This window comes from Phocoena sinus, chromosome 17 (assembly GCF_008692025.1).
Source record: "Phocoena sinus isolate mPhoSin1 chromosome 17, mPhoSin1.pri, whole genome shotgun sequence".
Taxonomy (NCBI): Eukaryota; Metazoa; Chordata; class Mammalia; order Artiodactyla; family Phocoenidae; genus Phocoena; species Phocoena sinus.
In genome coordinates, this window is record NC_045779.1 from 6182288 (window position 1) to 6196705 (window position 14418).

Sequence of the window (14418 nt, forward strand, 5' to 3'; positions counted from 1 at the left end):
GGTACCATTTCCATTACTTTTGTATTGTTTCTTTCTACCGTGTGCATGTATTAAATGCACATACAGCTTTTACTTGGCTTTTAATTCTCCATGTGGAAGTTAAAAACTTCCATTCTGGAGTCGAATGTCTCTCAACCCAAGAGATGCAGATGGCCTGGCCAGCCAGGATCTGGAGGGGAACGTCCACGGCACAGTGGACACACGGGGAGTTTTCTGCTTGAGAAGGGCTCGTCTGCTGGTGGGAAAAGCAGGTTTGGTGGAGTCAGGTCAGCGGCAGACAGCTTACCTGTGTGGCCCTGGATTCTCTCCCTGATCTTCCCCCCGAGCAGGTCCCAGACAAGCAGCTCACCGGACTGACTCCCGGATAAAACAGAATTTCCGTCCCAGAGAAAGCACCTGCAAGAAGGATTCAGAAATCATCCTTTCATCATTGGTCATGAAGGAAGGGCCAAAGCAGGCCCTGCGCCGTGATCGTGAGCCCGTCCATAAATGTCTTCACCACGAGTAACTCGAGAAAGTGCACCTCTGGGGCTCTTCCGAAGTCATAGAAGAGATGAGCATTCCTGTCTGCACATCGACGACGTTTAGACAGCCGTCTGCTCCTGCGCTGAGGACGTGGCGACTGTCTGAAACACAAGGCGGAACGTGGATACGGGTTACAGTTCACGAGTGTGGTTTAGATTAATCTGAGATTTTACTGCTGAATCCAGGGCCCAAATGTTCGCTTGAGCTACAGCTACAGCTACTTGTTGTATTTAACCAATGATGACTAGCCTCTCCCTGAAACGCTTCTGTTTTTAAGACACTGGGGCTGATGACCCTTTGGTGTGAATTCATTTACACCTTATAATTTCTCCAGCGAGGTGAGGAATTAAGAACAGTACCTGATACGGCTTTTCTGATACAAATACCACATACACCGTATTTTACCGTGAAGCAGCCTTACCCATAGGCAAAACCTCTTTTTATCAGCAAACAGTGCTTTTCTTTTTATATTCTTATTATATATTTCAAAATAATAATTCCAGTTCCCCTGGTGTTATCTGTATTAAAAAGGCTAATACTACCTGGGCTGAAAGCAGTATCACATACAGTCCCTGAGTGACACGGAATCTGGTGCAATATGGTGGCTGCAGTGAGGTCCCAGATAGTCACTGTGCCTTCTTTGGTGCCTGAAACCAACAGTGTGCTTGCAGCGCTTAAACTGATTGTATCGACCTAGAGGAGAAAACAGACAGTACTCCATTTAGAATCATGGTCACTGAGCTGTGTTTCCCCAGCCCATTCTTTCAACACCACCTACTGAATGATAATTCATTTAAAAGTGAAATTCTTCATATGCCAGTGAATACAATGAAGTATTGCTGGGGTAAACGTAACTTTTAAAAAGCCTAAAATTGACAGTCTCAGAATGATAACTCCATGAGTAATAAGTGGTAGCAGGGTGCCGGACTGCCCGGAGCACAGCGGCTCCACCATCACCTGGGGAGGTGGGCATCTCTCAGGGTTATCCTCGCACGCCCTTCTTGAACTACACAGTAAATAATACGTCTCAACCCCAGTCAGTCTGCTGACCATGCAGATTCGGCACCAGTTCACAACCTCAGAGGAAAGGCAGTAGTACCGCAGGCCACGGCAGGAGATGCAGCCGTGACCTCGTGGAGACAGAGCGGGTGAACAGGACGCGGTGCCAGCCTTGTGTGTGCCCGCTGCACGCACCATGCAGACAGGTTGGTGTCCTCACCCTAGACAGAGGGCCCCCTTTCCACCCTTGGTGTCAGAAAACACATCTAGTTGCCCCGATAGTGTGAGGATACCCAGGTATTCAACATCGTGCTCAGACACTGGCCTTTTGGAAGTCTAGCTGGACGGTAGCTAATTCTCAAAGAAACAGCAAACTGGGGGAAAAGAGACAAAGAAGACTTGGAAGCCCAAAGAGCTCCAAGAAACGAGCTGAGAGTTTGCCTGTGCTCTCCCCTCTGATGAGCAAAATAATAAGCAAAGCAAAAGATGGTAAACACACAAGTGAAGCCAAGAACCTCCACCACCCCGGACGGGTCAGCTGGGCTCCCGTGCAGCTCTGTTGCCGGTACTCACGCTGACATCGTGCTCCAGCTCGGCCAGCAGGTCAAATTGGTGTCTCCTGGAGCCTGGCATCTCTGCAGGAACCCCGGACCACACCTAGGACGGGACCCATTGCAGAAGGTAGTTGCAAACACTACAAAAGCATTTCTAACACGTGCAGGAAAAACTCTCCTGACTGACCAACTCCCCAGCTGCCAACGAAATGAAACGTCGCGAGGCTCGGTCCCTCTGCCACGTGCCTGAGCTTTTATTCCCACCACCACGTGCTTCCCGAGAGTCTGCTGTACCCGTGTCTGCTTCCGTCTCTTGCACTTGCTGCTGTGACTTAAGTATTGGGTGAACTAAAGAAATCAGAGTGCGGAAGTGTTGTGTCTATTAAGGTTTTGAGAAAACTCAAAAAGGCAAGTCACCAAAAAAATTTACTGAAATCACACGTAGGCAAGAAAACTGACCTACAATAATGTCCCCCTCAGGGGCGGGGGCACAGAAATGATGAAAACGTCTTGAAGAAATTCTAATGGTTTTAGGTTCTTGCTTTCTGTTTATATAAATGCAAATTGGAAACCAAAGAGGATGAATACCACTGTGGTTTATGCAGTAAAGTAGTGCAGAATTCCAAAGAAAAGGCCAAGTATGGTCCTACGTCAATAATGGTGAAGGACTGTGTGTTTCTGTGTTCTGACTTTAAATACAATGTCTTGCCTTACAATGATTCTCCACTTTAACTTGATATTTACTGATCAACTGCTAGTTCCGTAGCTGCGTGAGGTAAGAGGGGCTGCTGTATGTTTCCCTCTAAGTCCGCTGTCTAATGAACCACCCAACCCCCAGCGGAACACACAGGACAAACTCAGGAAAGCGTCCTCTTATATTAAGATGTGACCTTCCACATCCTTATACGTCACTCACACTTCGTGAAAAAGTGACAACACATCAACAGCAGGGAGCTGAATGGCTTATAATATTTGTATTATCCAAACATTTTAATTTAGAAATTGTATATAAACCTTCACAGTAGAGTCCCATGACGCAGAATACAGCCTGTTGTCATGCCAACAGATCTTACTAACAGCATCGTCGTGTCCCATTAATGTGTCTTGGCGTCTTCCAAATGCAATGGAGTAAAAATAGCTAACATAAAAGATAACGAGAGCTATTAAGACAGCATTCCAGCTTAATGTTAAGACTCTTAAATACATTTTCAAGAAACTTTAGGTCATTTAATTCTATACTTATAAGGCCCACTGGAATTACTAATTACTTGTTCTCATGTTATTAAACCAATACTCAAAATGTGAATTTAAAACTAGAAATTTCCAGGTCTGGCTCATCTGTGTTTTCACCTCAATTTAAAAACTTCTTGGAAAATAGAGTCCGACTGGAGAAATTACTAGATTGAGATAATCACATCCAAACCCAACTGTCCTCATCTGTTCCCTTTTGCAAACAACGGGAGATCCGCCCTCTCCTGCTTCACGTCCACACGGGGAGCTGCACTGCGTGTGGAATCGCGAAGGGGCCCGCGCAGATGCATACACATTGTTATCCCACGAAGAGCTTACGACAGTGGCATCTCCTGGTAAAAGTAAACACGATGACAAAGCCTGAAATACAAATGATCCAACATTAATAATTTACAAAATTAGTGAATCCTTAATGGGGTAAAGCTATCTTACAGGTTCCCCCAAATTCATGCTCAATTCCGTTCACTGTTGGCCTTCCTCACATTCATGAAGTTTCTTTTCATCTGGCTAATTCCAGATGCCTAGGTTCTTCCCAAATGTAGGAAAGTCAAAAGCGTGTCGAGTGCATGAGGACCTAGCCTGACGGTCCTCACTGCCCTGGGCTGAGGGACCCCTACTCACATCAGAGTGAGTCGCGAGGGGTGCAGGTAGGGACTGTCCTCAAGAATCCAAACACCAGCTCTGAGGTTACAAGACTCAGGTGGGGAAGGAAAGCTTCCAAAAGTCTTTAGGGAATTTCAGAATCTTTCAGATGCTTTACATTAACAATAAAATGTATTTTTTCAGAAAAACTGATTTTCTAGTATTAGATATCCTATCAACTCAGAAATGCATTAAGTTATGTAAGCAGCACACAGACGTTTAGTCTGACAGTTCCAAAAAAGGCAAGATTTACTAAGGAGAATTCTACTTTCTAGGTTACAGATAAAACCACGATAACATGAGAAGAGGCAGCCTGAAAAAATTTCTAGCTTAGAAGGAATCTATCTAAGGCATTCTGAACAGAAATAAGCCCGATTGTTTGGGAAGAAACAAACTCATATATGCGTGTATATAAACAAACTGCTACATGAAATTCCACCGTAACACTGATGTGAAATTAAAATGAACTCACCATATTTGAAAATGATATACTTCTTTGTAGCATCTTGGATTCTTTGGAAAACATCTTCAAGGTAGAATCTAATTTAATAATGACAAAGCAAACATATAAGAAAGATTTCCTGACCCTTACAAATGACCAGCACACGCAGAGGTAACAGGCGAGGTGACCGAGGGTCATGTCCCCGACGAGGACGCTATGGTCTGTGGAATTCTATGATCTGCGGCTCCACAACAAGGAGGTCAACTTAAAGCCATGACCGAAGGCAGATTTAAGCCTAATTACTGACAGAAGCTAAAGAGGACGAAAAGAGCGATTTTAATATTAAAGAAAACAAAAAGATTTGGGCAGTGTTTTTCTTTTCACATAGCCCAATTATGGTGTGATATCCTTGTAGGGCATGACCATTTATGGAAGAGAAGCACTAACTTTCTAAATAATAATTACAATGTCCAAGCTCTTAATTTCCTTGCCTAACAGAAGCTTTTAGAAGTGCATCAAGGTAAACCTCTTAAGCGACAAGACTGCAAATTACAATGTGCTCCGAACATCCCATATTTGCAATATGTAACATTACGGTTCCTAATTTGAAAACATACAGCATGATAAATAAAAGGTCAGATGAGCTTCAAATAATGTCTTCTGTATAGTAAAATCTAATATTTCCACCTAATTTTTGCCAACACCAACACGCAGACGTGCACTGGGGCGTCCTACAGAAAACAGCCAGCCTGGTGTGTAAAGCTGCTTTTCTCAACTCAGAGGTTCCCTCTCGTACTAGGGGTAATCATGTCAGAGGCTGCTGAGAGCTGGTCCCCCAGGTGATGGGGTCACCCGTGGGGTCACCCATAAGCCTGGACACACACCACCTCTGAGGAAGAACCGTAGCTCTGGGGTGATCGTCAGGGTATACGTAAGTCAGTAATGCAGGTGTAAACAAAAACGCATATAGATCAGCAACGTGAATTATTAACGGTGAAGAAACAAAAAAAAAAAACCAAAAGCTTTTGACTGAAAAGAATCCCCCGTGCCCCCTTATTTGGCAAGTTCACAAAGAAGTGCTAGGCTTAATAAGCCTCAGAGGGTTAAAGCCCTGATGCTCGTAAAACTCACGGTTTACAAGGTCAGACCAGCACAGGGAACAGGGGGATTTAACAAACCATGACAGACAAATCCAGCCAAGAATGCCGGCTTTGCTAACAGGTCAGGGTCTCGTCTCGGGTGGTAGCACCGGCAGGAACCCTGGCAAAGCACGACTGCTCACTCATGCCACCGCGTCGTCTCGGTGACCCCGGAGTGGCCCCGTGTGTTCGCCGCACGTGAACCAACTTTGGTCCACAGTGGGATCATTTTCTGCGCTTTGTGGAAAACTGTTTTACGCATCTGAGATCATATTTGAAAGAGAAAGGAAGGACGCTATGGATGGTGAAGCCACGATCCCAGAATCTGAGAGCAGTAACTCTGATTTACCCGGAGGTGGTGCAGTTGGACAGCACCTTTCCTTAACTTAATGGATGAAAAGCAGAATTTCCTACAATAACGAACCAAAGCGCCAGTAGCCAGCCACTCACAGCCAGGTACGAACTCTGTCCAAACCAGGCAGCTAAGCTACTCGCTTCTCATCTCCGCTGCCCCGGCGCGCCTGTCAGCAGGCTTCAAACGGGACGACGGGGACGAGATAAACAACGACTTATGGTGTAGACGGCCAGGAAGGGCAGCGCTGTGGCTGCCAGCAGAGGCTTGACGCTTAGCCCTTTTGTAGGATCAAAACAGTGAAGTTCCAGTGTGTCATCAAGCTAGTTACAAGTCCCATCAACCAGCCACTGCAGGGCTTCTGCGTGACTCTGGTAACGTGTAAGACATTAACAATGTGTGAATTAGATTTCGAGCTAAATCCTCCAGTCCACACCCAGAAGCACACACCCAGTGACGAACGTGAAAAGCTGACAGCACGTGTGCCCCGTGCCGGCGACGATCGCCCTGTGTGTGGCTCGGCCCTCAGGGCGGGAAGGTCCCAGCACACGCTCTTCGCCGCCCCAAATCCTGGGAAACCTTATCAGCAACAGGGAGGCATTCTTCATTACTGTTTTTGGCTCATCACAGTGGAATGTTACACAATACACAACAAACTAACTGCTCAAAATTTATTTCACGTGGAGGTAGCACATGAAGGTACAGTCCTGGACCGAGTCAGGAAACTTGGACATTTGTGATTCCAGGTAACCCCCCTTTCAGGTAGGAAAACCTACCTTGTGAGGTTGTAAAGACAGATGACCCACTGCGAGACACTGCTATTCCAGTGACTGCCCTGTTGGAAAACAAGGTTTCATAAATTACCATCAACCACGTGCTAGGAGACCGGTCTCCTTCAAGGCCTTGATTTAATTCAGCCCAGTGTCCGTCATCATTTTCGTCACAGCTCGTTCTGCGGGACCTGTCCCATCCTTCCACCAGGCGTTAGCAAGTCATGGCTTGGCAACTCCTAATTCTGTCCTGACAACGCCTGCGGCTGGAAAACACCCCGACCCTTAGCTCCTGGGCCACCCTGCACGAAGGCTGGCTGCCTGCCCACGTCTGCCCCCTGGATAACCAGTAACGCTAGGTGACCGCCACCCAAACCACCGACGCCCCCCGAGCAGTCACTGCACTCGCTTCATCACTTAGCATCTGGCCAATGACGATGTCACCGTCTGGTCCTGAGGCAGGCTGGGACCGGGGACCCTTTGCCACAGAGCCTGCACCCGGACAAACGTCTCCTCCGGCAACAGATACACAAAGAAATTGTGAAACTATAAGGAACTGAAAATAACTGCATGCGTGTACAGCTGGGGCAAATTATGGGCAGCAAGATACAAAAAGACCAAAAAACCCAACTGCCACTTCTGAAGAGCTGGGAGCAAAAGCAGGGCACTGCCCGAGCCCCCTGCACACACCACCCAAGGGGTGGGCACGCCACCTAAGCCCCGCTCCAGCCGACCCCTGGACACACCCCTGCCCTCACTCCAAAGAGGGGACCAGCTCGCCACTGCCTCGTGGGCCCAGCAAGGGCACCTGCTGTCTGTTCTCACTCCCCTCCCCCCCCGGCAGCAGGAGCCCCAGTAAAGCCCTGCCTGAATCTCCTGTCTGGCCTCTTATCAATTTCTATTGATTAAGGAGGCCAGGACCCTGACTGGTATCAGTCCCAGCACGTTCTCTTAAAGGTTCACTCATGTCTTCAACTGCCTCGGGTGACAAGGCCCCTTTCCACGTGCCGTTTAGAGAAGGTGACAAAGGAAAGCCGCTGTTATAACGACTAAGGTGGGACTTTGGGTTGCTCTGCAGGAGGCTGTGCTCTGATTTGGAGCCACCGATCGGACGGGGACCGGCCCGTTCCGTTCCACCCATGACCAAGTGTACGTGATATCAAACGTCAGACAGGACGTCGGTGGCCCTGGAGCAGAACAATGGGCCTCGTCCCTGGCCCTGAGTTTTCTTTTCTGGAACAGGATGGGTCAGCAAGGTCAGTGCTTCCCCAGCCTTCCCACCAAAGTTCATCACTAGCCCTGCAGACAGGGGACCAGGGACACTCATGACCACTCTAGGGCCAACAGCAAGCCTGATTTTGGGGAAGAAAAAGGTTTGTTAGTTTTTTAATAGATCTTTATTGGAGTACAATTGCTTCACAACACTGTGTTAGTTTCTGTTGCATAACAAAGGCGAATCAGCCATATGCACACACATGACCCCGTGTCCCTCCCTCTTGAGCCTCCCTCCCACCCTCCCTATCCCTCCCCTCTAGGTGGTCACAAAGCACCGAGCTGATCTCGTGCTATGCGGCTGCTTCCACCAGCCAACTATTTTACATTCGGTAGTGTATATACATTGATGTTACTCTCACTTCACCCCAGCTTCGCCCTCCCACCCCATGTCCTCAAGTCCATTTCCTACGTCTGAGTCTTTATTCCTGCCCTGCAACTAGGTTCATCAGAACCTTTTATTTTTCTTTTTTAGATTCCACATATATGTGTTAGCATACGGTATTTGTTTTTCTCTTTCTGACTTACTTCACTCTGTACGACAGACTCTAGGTCCATGCACCTCACTACAAATAACTCAATTTCGTTTCTTTTTATGGCTGAGTAATATTCCATTGTATATACGTGCCACATCTTCTTTATCCATTCATCTGTCGATGGACACTTAGGTTGCTTCCATGTCCCGGCTACTGTAAAGAGTGCTGCAATGAACTTTGCAATGTTCTCTCTGTGTGTGGCATAACACACACATCTGTTACCATGTTTTAAAAACATACATTTTCCCTGACAATATCAGTAAATGCAACACGTGGGTAAGACATATCCTGTTCCTCCCCGAAGGTTCCCACCATCAAGGACTGGAGGGGCCGTGTACTTCTCTTGAGAGGCACACAGCTGCCTGCTGTCTGCAGACCCCATCCCGTGCTCTAGAATGACCGACAGCAGAAATGACACACACCCATTTTGTGCCACGCTTTCCTATGCCACACTGACCCCTGGTGGCTGTTCACTACTATGGACAGTTTAGGGGGATTAAAACCAATCAAGACCCCCAGGCCAAGACCCCAGCATGTGCGTAGCCGCGGCCGAGACGTTCTTACTCTTTGTGGATTCTGTGCTGCTCGTGGAGCTGCAGTCGGGTGATGTTACTCCAGGCCAGCGTTCTGCTTTCTTCGGTCAGGTCTTCAAAAGACTCTTCACCTGGAGAGACTACGTTAAATGGCAGCTCAGTCAGCTAAATTTCTGACCAGGGTCGGCGACGACAAGCGTCAGAGGCACAAGATTTTCTATTAAAATCAAATAACCAAGAAAGCAAAACGTCCACTGAAACAGAGCTGCTTCAAAAGGTCCATGTTAGTCAAGGGAGAAGAATGAGGTGCATCATCGAAATAAAACAGCAATCATTTGGAGAAAGATTAGAAAGTATCTTTGAATACTGCGGGTCTTTGTATACTTTTATCAGTGTTTGCAGAGTTTTCACTCCGCCCCTAAATTGGGAACTTCAGGAACTATGACCCTGAGTAACCATTTCCTTGTCAGCAATCTTTGTATAAACCGGACAGTTCCCTAAGAACACTGCCATTTGCTTTTGGTTTCCAGACAGAGGAAGAAGAGATGAAACCAATTACTACCGTGCTCCTGAACAGGACTAGCTAAGCAGTCCCCAGTCCCTTCACTTCTGTTTTAAGAAAGGCTGGAACAATTTCCCTTTTAAGATAATCCTCGTGGGTGGGCCTGGTGATTAAGCAGAGCACGGGTTTAAGGGCATCACGAGATAATCTCCAGTCTTCATGACTTAACCCCAGAGACGAGCTGCTGGCCAGCCCTGGGTCACGTGACCGCGAGAGGCCCAGCTGTGTGGCCCGAGAAGCCTGGACACTCCTGGGACAGAGCGCAGAGCGGGAGAAAATGAGAAATCCAGCGACTTTGCTCCCGAGGTTCCATACAGTGTCAGACTCCTGGGAGCCTGGGGGTCTGAGGCTGTCCTATGTGAAATGTAAAACGTGGAAAACTGGATGAAGGGGAGCACCTTCTCCTCCCTTTCCAAATACCAGATGTGACACAGGGTCAAGTTCATTTTAGCACCTGGCATAGACACTCTGTAAATGTCTGTCAAATGACTGAATAAGGAAACAGAAATGAAGGAAACAGAGCACCCCGAATTCAAGATCTGCGTGTCGGGGCAGAAGAGGAGAGTCAGGACGCTGGAAGTCGTTCCTGGGAAAGAGCAGGAACGAGCAGGGCGACGGGGACTGCTACAGCAGTCACGGCCAGGGCGGATCAACAAGAACGCAAGAATGGCTAAGAATCAAACACCAGCTGGGCAAACCTCAGAAAAGAAAGAACATAACAGCAACAATGAAAAATACTGCCAAGTCTCTTTAAATTACCAGAAAGTAAAAGTGATTTGATTTCCTTTAAGGTCAAAAGTTAAAACAAACAAAACAACAGCATAACAACAAAACAACAAATAAAAAAACAGAAAAGATTTGGTTGTTTGCAGGAGAAATGCAGTGAGACAGTAACACAGAATCATCTCTAAGATGCCCAGGGTTCATGATTGGTCTTCTCTCCAGAATCCTCAGAAACGTCTTAATCAGAAAAGAGAAACAGAAGGTGCTCACATTGTTTATTTATTCTCTTTTCAAAATTTACCTGGAGTATCTGCCGTGGAAGCATTATAACGGGAGGGCTGGGACAAGCTTTTAAACTTTGGGGTGATCCTTCGAGGATGCGGTGTCACAAAGAGCTGCTTTGGTGTCTGCCCAAACTCCAAGATCTGGGTGAGCATGGCTACCTTCTCATCAGGGTCCTCAATGCTTTAGGACAGAACACAAACCACGTGGTGACCTCTAGGTGCAAGCTCCTTGATCTGCATCACTTGAAATTTGTGCATTCAACAGGAGAGAGATTAACCCTCAAACAGTAATAGACGCTACATGCCGGGACCGTCTAGACCGTATCACACATCTTTAATTTCTGAGGCTCGGTAATTTACACAGTGGTGAAAGCAAGCCGGAATTCACTGTAACATTTCCATACCTTAACATCATCAAATAACTGCACTAATCATTTACACAAAGAGGTCATTTGTACTCATGTAGAAACTCCTTACTGACATATAAATACCTGTTCAAGTCGACACCTCCTTCGTAGGTCAGGGGATGAAACACTGAAAAAAAAGAGACGTTAAACACTATTGAAAGATGTGCTGTTTTGTTACAATATACACTCTGTTTATTTTAGAAACTCAACAACTTTAAACTATTATTCAAAGAAACTGATTTTCACTTTGCGAAACAGCCTGATAACGTCCAGCTTGGGTAAATATCAAGCTGAACTATTATCTTTTCTGAGCAGCGATCCAACCGGCCGTGGGACCGTCTGCTACCTCAAGTGTGCTTCTCGGTCAGCACGCCTCTCCCCAGGAGAGCGCAAAGCACCCTGTGTGGCGTGTGAGGGGTCAGGTCCACACCCGTCCCCGTCGCCAACGCTGAGAAGCCCGGCGGAGGAAGAACCGGCCCCGAAGAGGAGAGGGCAACCGCGGGCTTCCCTCCGCTCAGTCCCAAAGACACTCTGGGGCCTTCGTGGGAACCAAGGACACCGTCCCACCCTACTCTGATGGAGCTTCAGTAAAAGTGATGGAATGGGGTGGAGAGCACATGCTGAAATTAGAAGACTCTAGCACAAGACCTCTTGGGACCACGGCAAAGCAAAAGCACTTTCTCTCCCGCCTTTTATTCAGTATCTAGTCTGGGGTCGCTGAGCCAGGAGGCACCGTCCACTGAGACAAGATGCTTCTGCTAAGGAAATAAGCTGCTCTGAGCTCAGTCTGGGGGTTGCTTTTGTTTCCATCCAACGCTAAACGGAGTTTCAGTGACTGTTACACACCATTGTGGGCTCCAACAGCATCCCTCCCCTTCTGCTTGTAGCCAAACACGAGATCGATCCACTCGTGAAGGTGCTCTGACACGTAATCGCTTTCCAGTGCGTCTCTGCTCTTCTGGAGAAAGTCCTCGGGACCTAGTAGGTTAGACTCGATCAAAACACCCCATTCCTTTCATCTATCCATATGCAGACAGAGCTTCTGGGACAGGCACGAGGGACGTATTTCTTAATGAGTCTCCCCCCCAATCATATAAAATATAAATTTTGGGGGTTGGGCGGAGAGGCAAAAACCATTTTTACAACACTTAGCTTTCTCGAATGCATAATAATGGTTTTACATCACAGACTCATAGAATACTTACAATTTGGAATAAGACTTTACCATCTCATTTAGGTAGAGGATTATACTGTTATTTGAAAAATCTAAGCAACTAAATAATAATACTGAAATTGCACGACTAAGTAGAGAATTTCTATAATTCAACACTTCCAAGGTGGTACTCACTCCGTGCCCAAGGGGGGAGTTCTACGTCATCAACCATCTGCCCTCCTTGTCTCTTTCCCAAATCCAGCTTCAGACTATTGACTAAAAAGCTGACATCATCACCATAGAATTCCGGAATCAGCTGAAAGTTTCAGGGGAAGAAAAAAAAAGAACAGTAACATTTTTTAAAGCAGTTACAAACCACAAGCCCAGTGAATCATTGGCTTGGTAACTGCTTACCTCTTTAAAATCAGTTGCACCATCCAAACAGTTTTTCCAAGTTTCTGCAATACTAAATATGAAAAAAAATTCAACTGATTTTAAATCTAGGGAATGGAAACAGCAACAGCAGCACTTCCTAGGCGCCTGGGTGCTATTCTACACCTTACCTAAATGACATCATCTCGCTCATTCATCCATAATCCCCAATATTCACATGAGCTACCCCATCAGAGGAGCTCATGTGGATACTGGGGATTCACAGAAGAGAAAACTCTGGGCCCACATAGGGAGTGAGCAAGGAGTCGGGATATGGACCTGGGGGGGTGTCCCCAAGTCCAGGCCAGGGACCTCCCCCATACATGGCCTCATCGAAGGGCCACTCGGGGCAGGTGCTTAAACATGAAAAATCAGCAGTTATTTTAAGGGCTCATTTCAAAAAGGGATTATAAACAGACATGTGCAGAGCTTAGAAAAAGACTAGAAAGACACAGACCAAAAGATGAACAATGAGTGTTATCTCAGTGTGGTCAGGTGCCACCTGAAATTTATTTTCTTCATATTCTGATTTTTGGGGCTAAGAAAAGATTACCTTTATAAAAAAAAATAATTATTTAGACACTGACAGGGACTGTATTCAATTCATAGCAAGATTATTTAGAATAATGAAATGTTGGAAACAGCCTAGGTGTCCAACCATAGAGAAACAGTTAAAATAGTTAAATTATGGCATATGTTAGGATGTGATACATTAATTTTAAAAAAAATCACCGTTTTGAAGAACATCCAATAATACGGGGAAAACTAAGATCTAACAAAAGGCTATAAAGTACAAAAGGCAGGACAACAATACTCTATTTAAAATATGTTCTCCATCACTAATCATTAGAGAAATGCAAATCAAAACTACAAAGAGGTATCACCTCACACCAGTCAGAATGGCCATCATCAAAAAATCTATAGACAATAAATGCTGGAGAGGGTGTGGAGAAAAGGGAACCCTCTTGCACTGTTGGTGGGAATGTAAATTGATACAGCCACTATGGAGAACAGTATGGAGGTTCCTTAAAAAACTAAAAATAGAACTACCGTGCGACCCAGCAATCCCACTACTGGGCATATACCCTGAGACAACCATAATTCAAAGAGAGTTATGTACCACGATGCTCATTGCAGCTCTATTTACAACAGCCAGGAAATGGAAACAACCTAAGTGTCCATCAACAGATGAATGGATAAAGAAGATGTGGCACATATGTACAATGGAGTATTACTCAGCCATAAAAAGGAACAAAACTGAGTTATTTGTAGTGAGGTAGATGGACCTGGAGTCTGTCATACAGAGTGAAGTAAGTCAGAAAGAGAAAAACAAATACCGTATGCTAACACATATATATGGAATCTAAAAAAAAAAGAAATGGTTGTGAAGAACCTAGGGGCAGGACAGGAATAAAGACGCAGACGTAGAGAATGGACTTGAGGACATGGGGAGGGAGAAGGGTAAGCTGGGACGAAGTGAGAGAGTGGCATGGACATATATACACTACCAAATGTAAAACAGACAGCTCGTGGGAAGCAGCCGCATAGCACAGGGAGATCAGTTCCGTGCTTTGTGAGCACCTAGAGGGGTGGGATAGGGAGGGTGGGAGAGAGATGCAAGAGGGAGAGGATATGGGGATATATGTATACGTATAGCTGATACACTTTGTTATACAGCAGAAACTAACAGACCATTGTAAAGCAATTATACTCCAATAAAGATGTTAAAAATATATATATAATACTGACACAATTGAACAAATATCAAAAAGAAAAAAAAAGATGTTAAAAAATAAAATATGTTCTCACATTTACACACACACACGACTACACAAAACCTGA

At 45.9% G+C, this 14418-nt stretch overlaps 1 protein-coding gene across 1 annotated transcript in view; it reads right to left on the reverse strand.

The window, feature by feature from the left end:
* The window catches only part of NSMAF (neutral sphingomyelinase activation associated factor), a 66273-nt gene that overhangs the window by 2456 nt on the left and 49399 nt on the right, over positions 1-14418 (reverse strand). The window contains 14 exon segments of the mRNA XM_032609446.1: positions 287-396; positions 524-626; positions 1068-1218; positions 2098-2181; positions 3093-3216; positions 3622-3689; positions 4444-4511; positions 6681-6739; positions 9047-9146; positions 10602-10765; positions 11076-11118; positions 11838-11969; positions 12340-12460; positions 12559-12610. Coding sequence (XP_032465337.1) covers positions 287-396; positions 524-626; positions 1068-1218; positions 2098-2181; positions 3093-3216; positions 3622-3689; positions 4444-4511; positions 6681-6739; positions 9047-9146; positions 10602-10765; positions 11076-11118; positions 11838-11969; positions 12340-12460; positions 12559-12610 — 1379 coding nt within the window.